Source organism: Impatiens glandulifera, chromosome 1 (assembly GCF_907164915.1).
Source record: "Impatiens glandulifera chromosome 1, dImpGla2.1, whole genome shotgun sequence".
Classification (NCBI taxonomy): domain Eukaryota; kingdom Viridiplantae; phylum Streptophyta; class Magnoliopsida; order Ericales; family Balsaminaceae; genus Impatiens; species Impatiens glandulifera.
Genome location: NC_061862.1, coordinates 144941816 through 144957723, shown reverse-complemented (window position 1 = coordinate 144957723; position 15908 = coordinate 144941816). Strand labels below are relative to the sequence as shown.

The following is a 15908-nucleotide window of genomic DNA, read 5'->3' as shown; positions in this document are numbered from 1 at the left end:
AGGTCATTTTGTGTGTGAACATGTGCTACTGGATGTTCAACACTTATCCCAATTGACATACAATAACTATTAAAAGCATGGGAGGTAAATTCTCTAGCATTATCAAAACGAATAGATTTAATTAAATAGTCCGGGAAGTGAGCTCGTAATTTGATAATTTGAGCAAGCAATCTTGCAAATGTTTGATTACGAGTTGATAATAAACGCACATGTGACCATCTTGTTGATGCGTCAATTAATATCATAAAATATCTGAATGGTCCACATGGTGGATGATTCAAGAAATTTTAAGGGTTCAGTCCTAATTTTAGATGGTGATGGCCTTATTACGCAAGGTCTCGTATGTAAATGCCTTAGCCGGGCTTCATACATCTCCCCCAACATTCCATAATGTTGTAAGAAAGAAAACATTAGGCTTAGGAGACTAAATATCGTTGGGCGTAGTAAAAGTAATCTCTACAACCCTTTCATCATAGCTGAAGGTTCAACTGGGCAAATCAGCCCCACTATTTGTCTTCGTCTTGTGAACAAGCAGCACAAGAAAATTCACTAGGTAGAAAAATCTTTTGGTTTTTCAGTGAATGCCCACATGAATGATTAATTATTTTTTGTATCATAATAGCTCCAGGGTGTCCCAATCTATCATGTCATGTAATAAAATTATTTTGATCGATGTACTTCGCCAACACTTATGTTTGTGAGATATAATCTAGAGGAAACTGTGGGTAATTTTTCTAAATAACATTTTTATCCGAGATGATACTTGTGATAGATAAATATTCTTTATTGCTTTCATTTGAAGTCTCGATGTGATATCCATTTCCGCGGATATCTTTAAAACTCAACAAGTTTCTTCGAGATTTGGACGAATACAATGCATTATCAATACAAATGTTTGTTCCTTTAGGTAATATAATATTTGCTCTTCCGGAGCTTTCAATAATTTTTAAACTACCCAATATTGTATTCACATGTCTCTTTCATCACCAAAGAAATAAAAAATTCTTGCTTTTTAAAATGGTATGTGTTGAGGCACTATCTACGAGACAACTGCATTTTTCATTCATCATGTGTTTACTTCCAAAAACCTTCATTTTCTTCATTAAATAAAATATAATATTAATAATTAATAAAGAACAAATAATAATAATAATACAAAAAGAATCATCAAACTAAATATATATATATATAAGACATTAATTAATACTGCTTTTATTTATATTTATTTATTTATTATTGTTATTATTATTTTTATTATTTATTTTTTTAAAATTTTATTAAATATTATAAAGAAAACACAAAATATCAAATGATACCATTCTAATTTTCATGCTCGACAAGAAAGTCGGCTACATCAAACTAGGAGAATTCATTGAGATCAAAAGTTATTTTATCATCATTGAAAACAAAGTTGGTCTCGATGAACCCTTTTCCTTTTAGCGATGCTTGAGAAAGATCGATAAAATGTTTTGGCGTACGACAGGTACGCGGCCAATGATCATTCATACCGCAAAGATAGCATTTGTTTTCCACAGTCTTATTGATTTGATCCTTTTATTATCATGTATTTCTTTATTTTTCTTCATTTTTATCATATGACCACCACCACGTCCACGATCATTTCTGCGGGAATGACCCGATAAATGACCGCAGCCACGACCACGATGTTACCCTTTATAATTATATGATGTCACATTCACTTCAGGGAATGGAGTCGATCCAGTTGGACGGGCCTCATGATTTTTCATCAAAAGCTCATTATTATGTTCGACCAATAATAGATATGATATCAATTCAGAATACTTCTCAAATCATTTTGCACGATACTACTGTTGGAGGAGCACATTCGATGCATGGAGAGTGGAGAATGTTTTCTCTAACATATCTCCATCAAAAATAACTTCTCGACATGAAATTTGAGATAAAATAAATTAGTTTGAAAGGTTTTCGAAGATACCTTTTGTCAACCTTGACCGATTTGGCTTTCACAAATGCGGTGCGAAATTTGGCTACCACGGACGAGGAGGGAGCCTTGAACTTTGCTTCAGGATCGAGAGTTATCGTGCTAATAACGTGTTATAAACCTATAAAATAATGAACAAGAGAGATAACAACGAGAGAATGTATTATTATTTATTAAAAGGATACTTTTATAATGTTCCTATGTATCCTATTTATAGGACTAAATATATAAAAACCAAAGGTCTTCGTAACGGTGGAATATGAAAACCAAGAATTTTACACGATGGCATCCATTAAATATATTGCATTTATAATAAAAATATAATTGTGACTACTTTTAGATCACTTCTAACCCAACAGATCCATTAAAAGTTAAAAATTAATTGGGACTATTTTAGAGTTTTTTTTAAATACATAGGTATATAAATAATTGTTAATTTGGTGGAATTAAATATTTTTCTTTCAAGTACATAATTATATATATAATTGTTAATTTAGTGGAACTAAATATTTTTTTTTTACAAAACTTTGATTGATTTATTTTGTTTGGTCATTTCATCTTGTGTGCAACTTAAATTAGTTCTTAATTTTTTATTTATTTCTATTTATTTTAGAATGTTGGGTTTCGTAACTTTTTCGGAGTGCGACTAATCCTCGCGGGTTAAACACATAGCCATCAAATCTTTAACCAAACACAAAACTTACCGGGCTGAACTTATGACCTCATAGAGATTAGGGACCTAGGGATATCCACTTTATTTTTGGCGTTAAGCTAGAATAAGAAATAAATTAGTTCTTAGTTGTATTTACCTTACAAAAAATTATTTAATTGTTATATTTTTTATTGCAATTTTAGTTTTTACAAATTTATCATATTATTCTCTTTTCATTATTTATACTATTTATCAAGGTTCCGGTCATCAATCCGATTTTTTGGACGAACTTTGGTCCGACCGGTTGAACCATTTTTTAATATTAAGACGTTTTTCAAATTTAATACATTTTCTTATTAAATATTATGTTCAAAAAGACCTCCATAAATGTATAAATAAAAAGAGATATCAATTTAAAAATTTATAATTATATTAAAATAAAATAAAATATGATGAGTGATAGAGAGAGAATTTGGTGAGGGAATTTAGTGAGGGAATGACTTGACATCTGGAAAATGTAAAAGTGGGATGAAAGAGAGAAAAGAGAGAAATTATTTGATTTTTTCAGCGAATGATTATACCAAGTCATTCCCTCACCAAATTCCCTCACCAAATTCCTTCACCTAATCATTTCTCATAAAATATATATCTTTATTTCTATAAATCTAATTTAATAAGTAATAAAAAAAATAATTACATTTGAACCCTCCTCTCTCATCTATGTCGAAACTTTTCCAACCGGTAATTTCCGGTTCGGATTTCCGGTCGAACCGTCCGGTCGGACCGGATTTTGACCGATTCGAAAGGTAGTCGTATTAAAGTATAAAATCGAATCGCCTCCTCAACCGTTTTGCGATCGGACCGGTTGGACCGACGGTCCGACTGCGTATTTTAAAACTTTGCTATTTATATAAAAAAAATGAGAAATAAATAATAATAATAAAACTACTTTATTTTGTACTAATTAAATTAATTGAGGTACAGAAATATAATAATAAGTGACAGTTGAATTAATTATTATAATTATGTTTGTCCTCAACTGTCTCCAACAAGACACAATTAGATTCAATCTTGACATGATTACCCATTTGAATCTCATCCCCCAAACCCCGTCTCCTCCTTTTCCGGTTGTCGGTAAAGCACGCGCCGCCGCCGTGGGAAGATGAAGCCACCGACAAGATCTGACTGAGTGAATTTTGCAGATTATAATTACTTGTTGCTTTATAAATAGGAAGATCATATGGTCTTTGAATTGCAAATATGCCACCAGGTATGCTTTGCAGATAGCTAAACTTCCTTTGTATACTTATTACCATATTCAAATCTTCATCTATCTGCAAAATTTTAACCATTTTTTTTACCAAATAACCAACATCAAACAAACCCTATTCAATTATCAATCAAAATGCAAAATTACCCATAATTAATTTTTTTATAATATTCCAGTAATTTAATCCAAATAATTTATTTTTATCATCAATCAAGGCCTTAGAAAGACACCTTATGGAAGGAGCCCAACTGAACTATGCCTTCTTTCACTGAAATCACAGCTATTGTCTGTGAAAACAAACAAGAAGAAGAAGAAGATACATTAAAAATAAATATAAAAAAATAAAAAATAAATTGACATATATGAAAATATATATATAAAAGACCTGAATCCCAGAATTGAATTGAGAATCCCATGCTCTTGGTTGCTGTTGGATGAGAAAATAATGAGCTTTTTTTTTAATTAACTAAAAATAAAATGAAGCTAATAATTATAGCACTTACAGGGTCAATTGAGACATTCCAAGAAGTCATGAGGGTATTATTGTCTTTAGGAGTATCTCTGAATACCCATTTGTGAGAATTGTCTGCTGCCACTTTCCCCACCAATCTGCATCCCATTTCCAAACTTATTATGACAATTATATTCCAAAAAATTAATTAATAATAAAAGTTTAATAATTAATTAATTATTACCCTTCACCATAGCTATAAACTTCATGGGATAATTTGAAAAAGACATCTGCTCCAAATGATCTTCTTCTTGTTCCTTCTTCATTCAAATACCCATTTACAGATCTTTGATGGCATTCATAAAGATCACAATATCCATCTTCCCAAACTAAGATCCTATAGAATTAATTGAATTCAATAACACCCAGAAATTAATAATTAGAAAGATCATAGCTTTACTATTAATTAATTAATTAAAATGTTTGTTTTTACCAATTCCTTCTGTTGCCTTTAGATCGATCAAGCACTCCTCCTCCTCCATAGTCCCATCTGAAAATAATTAAAGAAAATGGTGGAAAGATTATTTTAGGGTTTAATTACATATAATGATAATAATAATAATAATTTAATTACTTTGGCGGCGGATAGTTTCTGGGGAGAACTTTCCAGAAGACTGCATATACCCAGTTGGAAGAAGAGCATAGGCTTCTCAGCATTTCTTGTACAATACAGTTTAGAAGAGGGAGTCCACCGCCGGAGACGGCGCCGGCGCCGCCATCGCCGCCGCCTTCCATTGCCTCCCTGCGCCTAGAGAGAGAAGAGAGAAAGAGGTGCACTAAACAATGACAGTCTGTTTGCTTTTGCAATTAAAAATGTTGAGGAATTTGCACACGGCTTTGTTTTGTATTTTTCTGTTTTTATTTTTTTTAATTAAATTTTTCTATATATTCTATAATATTTAATAAATTAGAAAATAGGGTTGATTTTCTTTTTTATAACAGAAAAATAAAAATTCATTTCTCCTTGCTTATAATAAGGTTGTCAAGCTCTTTATATATCAGTTTAAGAGCATGTCCAATGGAGCTGCAAAATGAAACCCAAAATGGGATCAGCAGCTCCAACAGTACTCCAAACGCAAACCAAAAATGGGATATCCCATACTCCCTCTCCAAATACTGCATATATGCGTTGCCACGGTAGCAAATCGCATATATATTTTTTTTTTTACTTTTTAGCCCTCGAACTTTTATTTCATCAATTTTATATATTAAACTTATTTATATAATTAATTTATATATTTTATTTATATTTTAATTTATTTATATGTTTTATTTATTTATATGTTTTATTTATTTATTTATATTTTATTTTTATCTTATATTTTATATTAAGTTTATTTATATAATTATTAATTTAATTTATATAATATTTTTTATATAACATAAATTTATAATATAATTTAAAAAAATTATAATAATATTAAAAAAAAATACTTTAATATATATAATAAATTTTTATAATTAATTTATATTTAAGTTTAAAATATTTTGATGATATTATAATATTGTGATGTAATTTATAAGTTTGTAAAAGATATGGATGATATTAAAAAGTTATAAAAGTTAATGTAAGAAAGAATATTATAAGAATATTCTTTTGGGTTTGAGAATGAGTTTTTCGGTTGGAGTAGAATTACTGTTTGATGTGACATTTACACCAAAATGAGTTTGAAAATGGGTTTTTCGGTTGGAGATGGTCTAAATTTGTTATTTTAATCTAAACACAAAATAGTTTATTTTTAGTATTCACAAGTGCCGAGCTCAAGTTTGGCTTGAACTCAAAGCTAACTTGAGCTCGACTAGATTAAGTTTTATTTGAGGAAATGGGTTTTTAGGTTTTACCTGGGTTTTTTCCTAAAACCTTGTTTGATAAAAAGACGGAAAATTTTGGTTTTTAAAATTTTAAGACCGATTTACCTCTGGATTGAGAAGATATGGTGAATGTGTGAGAATTGTGGATTAGAGAGAGAAATGATAAGTTGGCTTAGAGAAATGGAGTAATTTAGGTATTTAAATGGATAAAATTGATAATTAGATTGTTAATAAGATGTTTGAGTTTTGGGATAAAAACTGAGTTTTTATCCTAATAACCAAACATCAAACAAGTCATAAGTATTTATTAGTCCGACTTGAATTTGAGGTCGAACGAGTTTATAAATTTGAGTTCGAGCTCAGCTCGACTATTTATCTATAAATTTCGACTTGACTCGAAAAACTTTAACTACAATTAAATTTTTTAATATTTGTAAAAAAATATTTATTTTAAATTTTAATATTAAAATAATTAAATAAAATATTATTTATTATCAAGTTCGAAAAAGTTCGAAAGCTATCGAGTAAGTATTATATGATTTTGATCTCGACTCGAATATTAAACGAGACAGCTCAAACTCGACTCGAACTTGGTCAAAGTCAAACTTAAGTCGAGCTTTGACCGAACAGCTTGACTCATTTGCAAACTACTTATAACTCAAAAATAAGAAGCCAATCAAAACATAAAATTAATTTATTTTTTTTTATTCTTGAACATGTCAACAAATAATGAGATCAAAATTAATTAATTTATTTCAAAATAATGTTGTATTAACATCATAGTGTAAGAAATATATTATCGTATTAACATCACAAGGTAAAAAATCACAATGTAAAAAATATATTGTCGTATTAACATCACAAGGTAAGAAACACAGGTTAAGTACCTTGTACACTGGACTAAACTCATTAGTCTAATTTCACCTTAAACCAAATGTTAGAAAATCAAACATGTCACATCGAATTACATTTCGACAAATGACAATGCATGCATCTACATTAGTGAATCTAAAAATAAATTATTGACTCAATTCAATTTTGTTCACGATCTAATAATATAATATTTAATTACATATATGTTTTCTTCACATGTTTAATAAGAATTTTTTTTATCACTTCAAATTTCAATCAATAATTCTATTTTGGATGATAGCTATTGAATTCACCCATTATTTTTAAACAAACTCATGACCTTTAAGTAGATGTGTTGGTTCAATCATTTAGTGCTTAATGTTTCTTACACCTTTAAAATATCTACAATACTTTACATTTTTTTTGCTAGCTAAGAGTAGTGAAATATCAAATTATTTGTAGTACATGAGAGAATAGTATATTTTTCACATTTATTAAATAAATTGTCTGAATAACTGTTATTGAAATCTACTTTTGAATTAATAAAAAAAAATACATTTTAACATTGAAAGAAATGATTGAAATTGAATCCTTTTTGTAGAAAATATTTGAGAATATGATGGTCTATCTAGATGACTCTTTAGTCTTCAGTAGCATCATTCAATTAATAAAATACAATTCTAATTTAAGCAACAAAAAAAATACTAAAAAATACTAACTAGTTTGGAGTTTGGAATTTAGTTTTTTGGATTCTAACCAGAATGATATTTTAATAAAACTTGAAGAATCAACCAATTTGATGAATCAAGAAAAAATGGTAGAAAGTGGCTGGAGAAAAAATCTTTTAAAATATTATTAAGAAAAGTAAAATATTAATTAAAACCAATGTTGGTTACATAGCAACTCGCCAGAGTCTACCTAATTATTATTTCAGTTACAATAAAATATTAAATATTTCTCAAAATATTATTTTCGATTTATATTAAATTTATTATACTAATTAATTATCTTTAAACTTTATTAAACTTTATTGATTAACTCACAAATTATTTATTATAAATTATAAATAAGAAAATAATAATACTTATCTTAATATATTTATGTATGTTTTGTTTCTTCAAACAACTCATTATTATTATATATATTTTTTTAAATAATTTATTGTTCTTTCATCAAAAATGTTCAAATAGAGAAACAATATAATTTTTTTCAAATCTTTAATTAATTAAATCATTATTAAGAATGTAAGTAAATGAATCTAACTATTTCATATTTTTATATATATTCCACATAAATTAACTAGCAATATTCTTTTCACATCTTAGAGTAGATTTTCAATCTAAATAAGAAAATTATCAGTGACTTCCTCTTTCATTTTTTTAACCTTAATTGGTTATTTGAATTTGGTTATTCATCTTTATACTTATCTTTTAAGATATAAAATTGTGTCCAGTAAGAAAGGGAAAATAGTATAAGTCTGGTTCAGACTGGGTTTTCTATTATATATTGATAAAATAAAAAATAATAATTTAAAATATATAATATTATGAGTGAAATAATATTTTTTTTGGGGTTATTTATAAAAGCGAAACCGAACATGTCCTAAGAACATGTCCTAAGTGATGATATGAGAGATGACGTCATAAATAATAGTAATTTTAGATTCCTCCAATATCTCTACGTGGGTGGGGTTTGTACACAAATTGATGAAAGAGACTTTTAAGTTGACAGCCAATCCATCTTAACTTGTCTGTTGGGCCACACTGCACATCAAGCCCAATAAACCAAAAGAAAAATATATTGAAAAAAAAAAGAGAATTTGAAGTATTGTGGCTTGTTTGATTTAGAATTTTTTTTTTCAGATTTGAGAATAATCTGAATCAAACAGGTCTCAAGATTTATATCGAATAATTAAACTGAAAAAAAAAAAAAAAAGCTAAGCATTAAGTGTATTAAGTTAATGAATTAATCCTATACAATGATATAAATGAAATTTTAATATAAAAAAAATGGGAAATAAATCAGATTGTTGGTTTCCTTGATTTTTATTTTCTTGATATCTTTTTACTATTTTTGTGTTATAAGTGAGTTGATATCATTTTTCTACATAAAGAAAGGAAGAATAGATAATGGAAGGTCAGAAAATTAAGGTAATATGACCTCATAAATGTCCATGCAATTCTGAAACATGGAATATTCCAAAATCCAAATGGTCCTAATTAGATTTGGTAAAGATACGGCAAGACATACTCCATAATGTGAGCATGTTATCCTATGAATAATATCTTAGGTTGTATAGATAAGATCTAGTCTTTGAAAAAGAAAACATAAATATGTAAAAATATTTATTTTTACTAAATAAATAATGTAACAATTACAAAAATAAGATATAAGTTTACTTTTTTAATTTAAAAGGTTAACACAACACTCCATTCTTAGTAGGAATAACGTGACTGTTGATTTCTTAAGCACGACTCTTGTGATTTTAACTAACCAAAATATGATATAATTGAGTGCACGTAGGTTAGTTTCTTGCTTGCGTAGGTTAGAGTGGTCCTCGTCCTAGTTTTGATTGGTCGATTTCGAAGACCCAACAAAATTCACACCTATTATTATATTCTATGCTTACCCTATTGTCTGATTTGGACTTTGTCTCTTCCATTCCTACCCCTTTTGCGACCGTGTCCAATTCCACACAACCCCAGACCTAGACGTGTGATGTATGTCGAGCGTGTGTGTGTTTGTGTGTGTGTGAGAGAAAGACAAACATCTTTTTCGATCAATAGAGTAGTGAGATAGTGCACTACATAGCAAATGGTAAACATGAGTGGCCCTAACGAGAGAGACTTTAAGACACCCCACAAGGTAAAGGGACTTGACAGGTACAGTTGTTAGGGCCAAATGGCAACCCACAATTCTCTGGAGGCTCATCAATCGAGTGGAATTACAAGGCAGGGTCCCCTCTCCTCCCCTCCAATTATCACAACTTCCCCTTATCCCTTAGGATAGAGTGTTCTAAACCAATATACTCTGACCCAGATTCTGAAATTAATTCGCAATTTCTCCTCTACACTACACTACACTACTCTACTCCAAGTTTTTTCTAGGTTCAAACTCTTTAAAGTTAGTTTATTTAACCAAACCCTCATCCTCAAATAAAGCATGCATTATTATCGACTCCTAGTTGTTAACCAAAAGTAATATGGATAACATAGGTAATTTGAAATTCAAACATACCTTTGCTAGAGATAAAAAGACAATGAAATAAGATGTCAAGTAACAGAACACGAACCAGACTGCAACAACGACAACCAAAGTTCTGTTAGTGAGACAGAAGATTGAAAATCAACAATACTATTCTTTTTCATTTCGAGGGACAAATAAGTAGTTCACAAGAATGTCGAATTGGTTAATGAACTTCTTAAAACAAAAGAGTATTCCATAAATAAATAAGAAAGACCAATTGCTGCTACTAAACTAGACCCGGGTGAAACTTCCTTGTAAGAAATATAATCATCCCCTGAATAATAATCCACATAAAATTAAGGGGGATTTTTTTCTTTCCTTTTTTTATTATTTTGGGTGTGTGGCTCTAATCCATCTGAAGAAGACATGGTACATTATGCTGTGATGTCTGTATCATTGGAAGAAGAAACTGCTTTCTTTCCCTGGTATTGCTGAAACAAATGGTGGTGGGTGTTATATATCTATATATCTATCTATATATATAATATATACATGAAATGGCTATACAAAGTAGTAATTAAGATAATTATATTTATGCTAAGTGATTGAGGAGATTTATTGAGTACCTTCTTTCCAAAGGAGAAGGGGACATATTTATATTTGACCATGTGCATTATCTGCCTCTTCATTGTTGACACGAACAGCACCAACCAATAAAATAACAGTATCGGCCAAAATACAGGAACGTCAAACATACTGAAGAAAGTCAGCACAAAGGCAATGCAGAATCCTTTCATGAGTGAATACCTACGACCACAACCAAAATTTGAAATCATTGAGGAGCAAAGTTTTAAAGGATATTTTGTTGGAACTTCTTTAATTAGACATTTCTCCTTTTGTTATTTTGTTTAACTTCTGAAATTCTACATTTGAATTTTAAAGCATTATTGACTGAATACCAATTTCTTTAAAAAGAGAGACTTGTCCAATTAGGATCAATTTGGTAGTAATTTTCCAATTGAAGGGTCATTTTAAGTTTAGGGTGTCAATTTGGGTTACTTTAAATTTCAGGAGCAAATTTGATATTGTCCTTCTCTATATTGAGTACTGAAGATAAAATATCATAATCATAACCACCATAAAATGCCAATTGCAAGCACTTGGCTCACAGACTTTTCGGTTTTGCATCAAGGCTGACCCATTTGGAAAAACTCTGGTTTTGGATCTGAATCCGGATGAGAAGCCATTTATATAAATTTCTTTGGATCCACGTTTGAAAACGGAACTGAACTCGATAAAGATTCAGAAATTTATTAACGGTTTCTCATCTAGATCATGATTCAAATCAAGATCCAGAAACATAAAGTGTTTCAAATGAGCCTACTAGTTATATACCATGGGAAAACAACGTGATTATAAAACCATTAAGGAAATCATTCAAAGCCAAATCTAACCAATATAATCTTGCATGGAACAGCAACCCAAACCCCCAACCCTAAAAGACATCATTGAAACCGAATTACATGTGAACCCTATGTGTCAGGACTAGGACCAGGTCCCAGGAATATGCATCGAAAAGAAAAGGTTGAAAATTTTCTTTGGAAACATTTTTGCTGTCAAGCATCTCATCTGGATCCAAGTTTGAAAACGAAACATAACTAGATAAAGATTCATAAATGTATTAATGGTTTCTCATCTAGATCATGATTCAAATCAAGATCCAGAAACAAAAAGTGTTTCCAAATGAGCTTACTAGTTATATACCACAGGAAAGCCACGTGATGATAAAACCATTAAGGAAATCATTCAAAGCCAAATCTAACCAATAATCTTGCATGGAACAGCAACCCAAACCCCCAACGACCTAAAAGACAACATTGAAACCGAATACATGTGACCCTATGTGTCGGGACTAGGACCAGGACTATCCATCGAAAGGAAAAGGTTGATTGGGTGATAGTGCCAATTTACACCTCACAGATCCTTGCAGGGTACATTGGAAGTCATGTATCTAGGTGAACCTAAGACAGAATTAATTGGCCCGAATCTAAATGTAAGAAAAAATAGAACTCTATGGAGTAAGCACTATGTAGAGCTTCTTATCTTCCAAATAACTCCACTCAGTTTCATAGGTGGTGAGGGATGCCAGGGGATGATGACATGTCATAGGACCAAAGACATGAAGAAAACTGATTTAGATTGCTCTCAAGTAGATACCAAGTTACACAGCTTACACTATGTAAACAAACCATGATATCACCAGCACCAACAATCCAATGATTCAAATTACTTGTTCGATCCCATTTTCTATGTCTTAATTAATGCTTTCTCTTGCATTAATGGATGAATCTCACATGGAAACCGCCAATTTATTATTAGAAAGTGATAGAAGAACAATTGGTATAAGAGTTGGGGATCAATGCATTTTTAACTTTGGTCAACTCATCATAAGATGAAAATGACCAAGTTCTCAAATGGTGGCTCATATGGGTGTATTTGTAGATGAGAAATCACATTTTTCACTTTCCAAAAAGGCCAATAGGCTTTGATTCATTTGTCTTTAATTTTTTATTATTTATTTATCTAATGGTGACTTTTACATATTTATTATTTTTTAAGACCCATCCATCTCTTGGAAAGTAGGAAGATGTGTGTGAAAGAGGAAAGTAGTACATTCAAGACCCATCTATCTCTTGGAGCTTTGATTTTTTTACTTATTTTTTGTAAATATTTTTATTTGCTTTGTCATTGTTGTTGTTGCTCAAACCATCTTTTGTTAAAAAAAACGCCTTGATGCATCATGCAATCATGACGACCTACCAAGATATGCAGGAATCTCTTTACTAATCCCTAAGAAGAGAGTTATATGATTCCATTGATACAAGCTTAAAGTTTAATTATTGTTTTAAAAAGAAGCTATTTGATTCCATCTGATTCTCAAAGGCAATACAAATTAGCATTAACTCACTTTAATCACTGCCCAAACAGACTAAAATACAATCCTCAGCACTTATCTTGCAATAACTCCTTTCAGCCAAAACTAAGGTAATTGAGATGCACACTGTACAATCCCTAAACACCAAGTCATTAAGCTTATGACATCTCAAGGATCATATCATCAAGAGCATGCCAAGCTCCATAACATATTGATATGAGGGATCGTTAGGTTTCCTAACCCTAGAATAAGCTGACAGGTGGACTTAACCAAGGTCAGCAGTTACATTTCAATTCAGCACAATAAATAGTTGTTAATAAGGCAGTTAGCCAAAAGGTTGGGAAGTTTCATGTCGGCGGGAAAGATGGTTGTTTACCAAAAGTGAAATGTTACTTGGCGGGAAAATTAGTTGTGACGGCTGGCTGGTATATAAGACAGAAAAAAGATCTGGAAACTCATGCTGGACATTAATGAAATCTCAAGGTTAAACCCCGTTCTCCATATCTTCTTCCTTACCTGTTAATCTCCTATTTCACTTACCTATTTTTCTCTATTGCAGGTTGTGCAATTGCGAATCTCATTCTCAACCTTTATTCTAATCTACTCTATCATCCACTGTAAATCAAGGTATCTTTCATGTTTTAACTAGGTTACCAATTAAATTCCAATCCAGCTATATCACATATATCTAATTATACCAGACCTAATATTCTCCTACTGACAAATATGATAGGAGACATATACATATGGGCCATAGTTCTTTAAATAAAACCAGTTTCTCTTTACCAAAAAGGGTAAAAATAAAGAACAAATAAATCCTGCAAACTCGTAATAAGGAGGTATAATAAGATACATTAGATAAAAAGAAAAGTCTTCTCATCTCAGACTAATCTATACAAAAATGAAGTTAACTTATGATCATACTTTCTAACCTATCAACAAATTGTCTCTAACTGATACATGGATCAACTCAAAAACATTTAAACTTATGATCATACTTTCTATAGTATTTACCAAGTGCCTAAAGTATTACCGGTTTGAAGGATGGGGAAAGTTGTCAAAGAATACAACTTCTTTTGCTAAATAACATATTAGCAGTTGAAGATTATGCAATTTGCTTGATAAATGAGTTGATCAAGTGTAAAAGTGTTGAATTAGCAAAATCTACCTCATGCCTAAGACCAATAAAGAAAATCAATCAAATACAGTTATTTCAGAACTGTAATTGACCTTGAACACTAAAATGATACCTCAATATCAAATCAGATTAAATGTAGTATTAACTCTAGACATAGATTTCAAATATGATCATATAAAATTCACTAACTGTATAAGTTGAAAATGCTTGTTATCTATCATTTTCTACAATTGAAATGTCCATTTATCCCGTTCATCAGAGAAACTACATAACCTAATCTACAATCTAGAAAAATAAAATAAAAAGCAGAAAAATAGAAGAAAAAGGGAGAAGAGCGTACCAGAACTTGAATTCAGGAAGGCGACGGACGAAGGGACGGAATTCGTCTGATCTACGAGTAGGAAGCATCGGTCCATCGGTAAGTTCTTCGATCTCAGGATCAACCTGAGGAGAGAGAAATAAGATGAAGAGCTGGAGGATGTAGATGCCGAGACCATAGGTGATGATATAATAGCCTTGTAGAAAGAAGACGCGTAAAGCGTAGATGAGAACGAGAATCGAGAAGGCGATCCAACGACGGAGAACGTGAGGTGTTGATTTGTCGAGGAAGTATTGATAGCGCCTTGTAAAGGCGTAGGTCCACTGCGATAATGGTGAAGACGAAGAGATATCGTCGCCGGCTACAGCTCCGGCACCGAGATTCATGTTTACCTTTCTTCTCGCTGAGTTAGATTGTTCTCTCTTCAGTTTTCAGGAAAATGGATTAGAAACGGAGACCAAATCTCAAGTTCGGTTCTCTTCTATCTTTTTTTTTAAGTTCTGTTCTAACTTCTCAACCTTTATATTACTATTATTTTAATTCTTATCATCTCATCAATCATACATCATACATAAATATAAATGACAATTAAATCTTAATTAATTAAAAATAATGATAAAAAAATAAATAAATAAAATAATTTAGGATAAATATTATACTCATTTTATCTTAAATTAATTTTAAAAAAATTAAAAGATTCAAATAAATAATTTAAGATAAATGTTGTATCCATTTTATCCAAAATAAATTATTTATTTAACCCAAAAATATAAAAAATAAATAATAATAATAATAAATAAATAAATTGGTAAAATATGTGTATAAATATTTTGTATATTTTTAAAATTTTAAAAATAAAGTCAAAATAGTTTAAAAAAAAAATCAATTTCAAATAAAATTTTAAGGTTAAAATAAAATATAAAAAAATATGTAATCTAGTTAAGCCGAAACTCCGAAGGATCGCTACAACGAAGCAAGGGCGCATTTGCGAAGCGCACGAATTAACGCGCGCTCCAGCATCGTTAGGTGAAATGCGATGGAACGCTCCGCTGCTGACAGAACACGGGCGGAACAACAATGAAGCATCCCGCGTCCGCCTTTTAACCCGAAATGACGTCGTTTTGACCCTAGATCGTTGTCTTCATCGCGACGCCGGGAGGATAGACATCTACAGCCATCTTTGATTTTTCAAAGATGAAATTTCATCATTTCTTGTATTTTTCATCTTTGTATTTTTGAAATTTTCGTGTAAGGCTTTAAAGCTCAGATT

The 15908-nt window shown here is 30.6% G+C and overlaps 2 protein-coding genes across 2 annotated transcripts; both read right to left on the bottom strand.

The window, feature by feature from the left end:
* Positions 1–3546: 3546 nt before the first annotated feature.
* On the bottom strand, positions 3547–5202 carry LOC124909689 (protein RICE SALT SENSITIVE 3-like). The gene is made up of 7 exons (XM_047450343.1): positions 4971–5202; positions 4830–4886; positions 4581–4733; positions 4389–4494; positions 4271–4312; positions 4116–4172; positions 3547–3949 (listed from the first exon to the last, which is right to left on the bottom strand). The coding sequence occupies exons 1-7, from the start codon at positions 5129–5131 to the stop codon at positions 3626–3628; spliced, it is 900 nt and encodes a 299-aa protein (XP_047306299.1). The 5' UTR covers positions 5132–5202; the 3' UTR covers positions 3547–3625.
* Positions 5203–10398: 5196 nt separating this feature from the next.
* On the bottom strand, positions 10399–15127 carry LOC124920018 (protein RER1A-like). The gene is made up of 3 exons (XM_047460406.1): positions 14660–15127; positions 10873–11053; positions 10399–10737 (listed from the first exon to the last, which is right to left on the bottom strand). Exons 1-3 carry the CDS (start codon positions 15022–15024, stop codon positions 10681–10683), a joined length of 603 nt encoding a protein of 200 aa, XP_047316362.1. The 5' UTR covers positions 15025–15127; the 3' UTR covers positions 10399–10680.
* Positions 15128–15908: the final 781 nt, after the last annotated feature.

Bases quoted from the DNA above. Each gene is read 5' to 3' on its own strand.
- LOC124920018 (XM_047460406.1), bottom strand. From the start codon at position 15,024: ATGAATCTCGGTGCCGGAGCTGTAGCCGGCGACGATATCTCTTCGTCT. The intron at 11,054-14,659 runs GTACGCTCTTCT...TTGTGGTCGTAG, and splicing joins CTTCCTGAATTCAAGTTCTG to GTATTCACTCATGAAAGGAT. The intron at 10,738-10,872 runs GTACTCAATAAA...CATTTGTTTCAG, and splicing joins CCTTCTCCTTTGGAAAGAAG to CAATACCAGGGAAAGAAAGC.
- LOC124909689 (XM_047450343.1), bottom strand. From the start codon at position 5,131: ATGGAAGGCGGCGGCGATGGCGGCGCCGGCGCCGTCTCCGGCGGTGGA. The intron at 4,734-4,829 runs GTAAAAACAAAC...TTAATTCTATAG, and splicing joins AAAGGCAACAGAAGGAATTG to GATCTTAGTTTGGGAAGATG. The intron at 3,950-4,115 runs GTGTCTTTCTAA...AAAATTTTGCAG, and splicing joins AGTTGGGCTCCTTCCATAAG to ATAGATGAAGATTTGAATAT.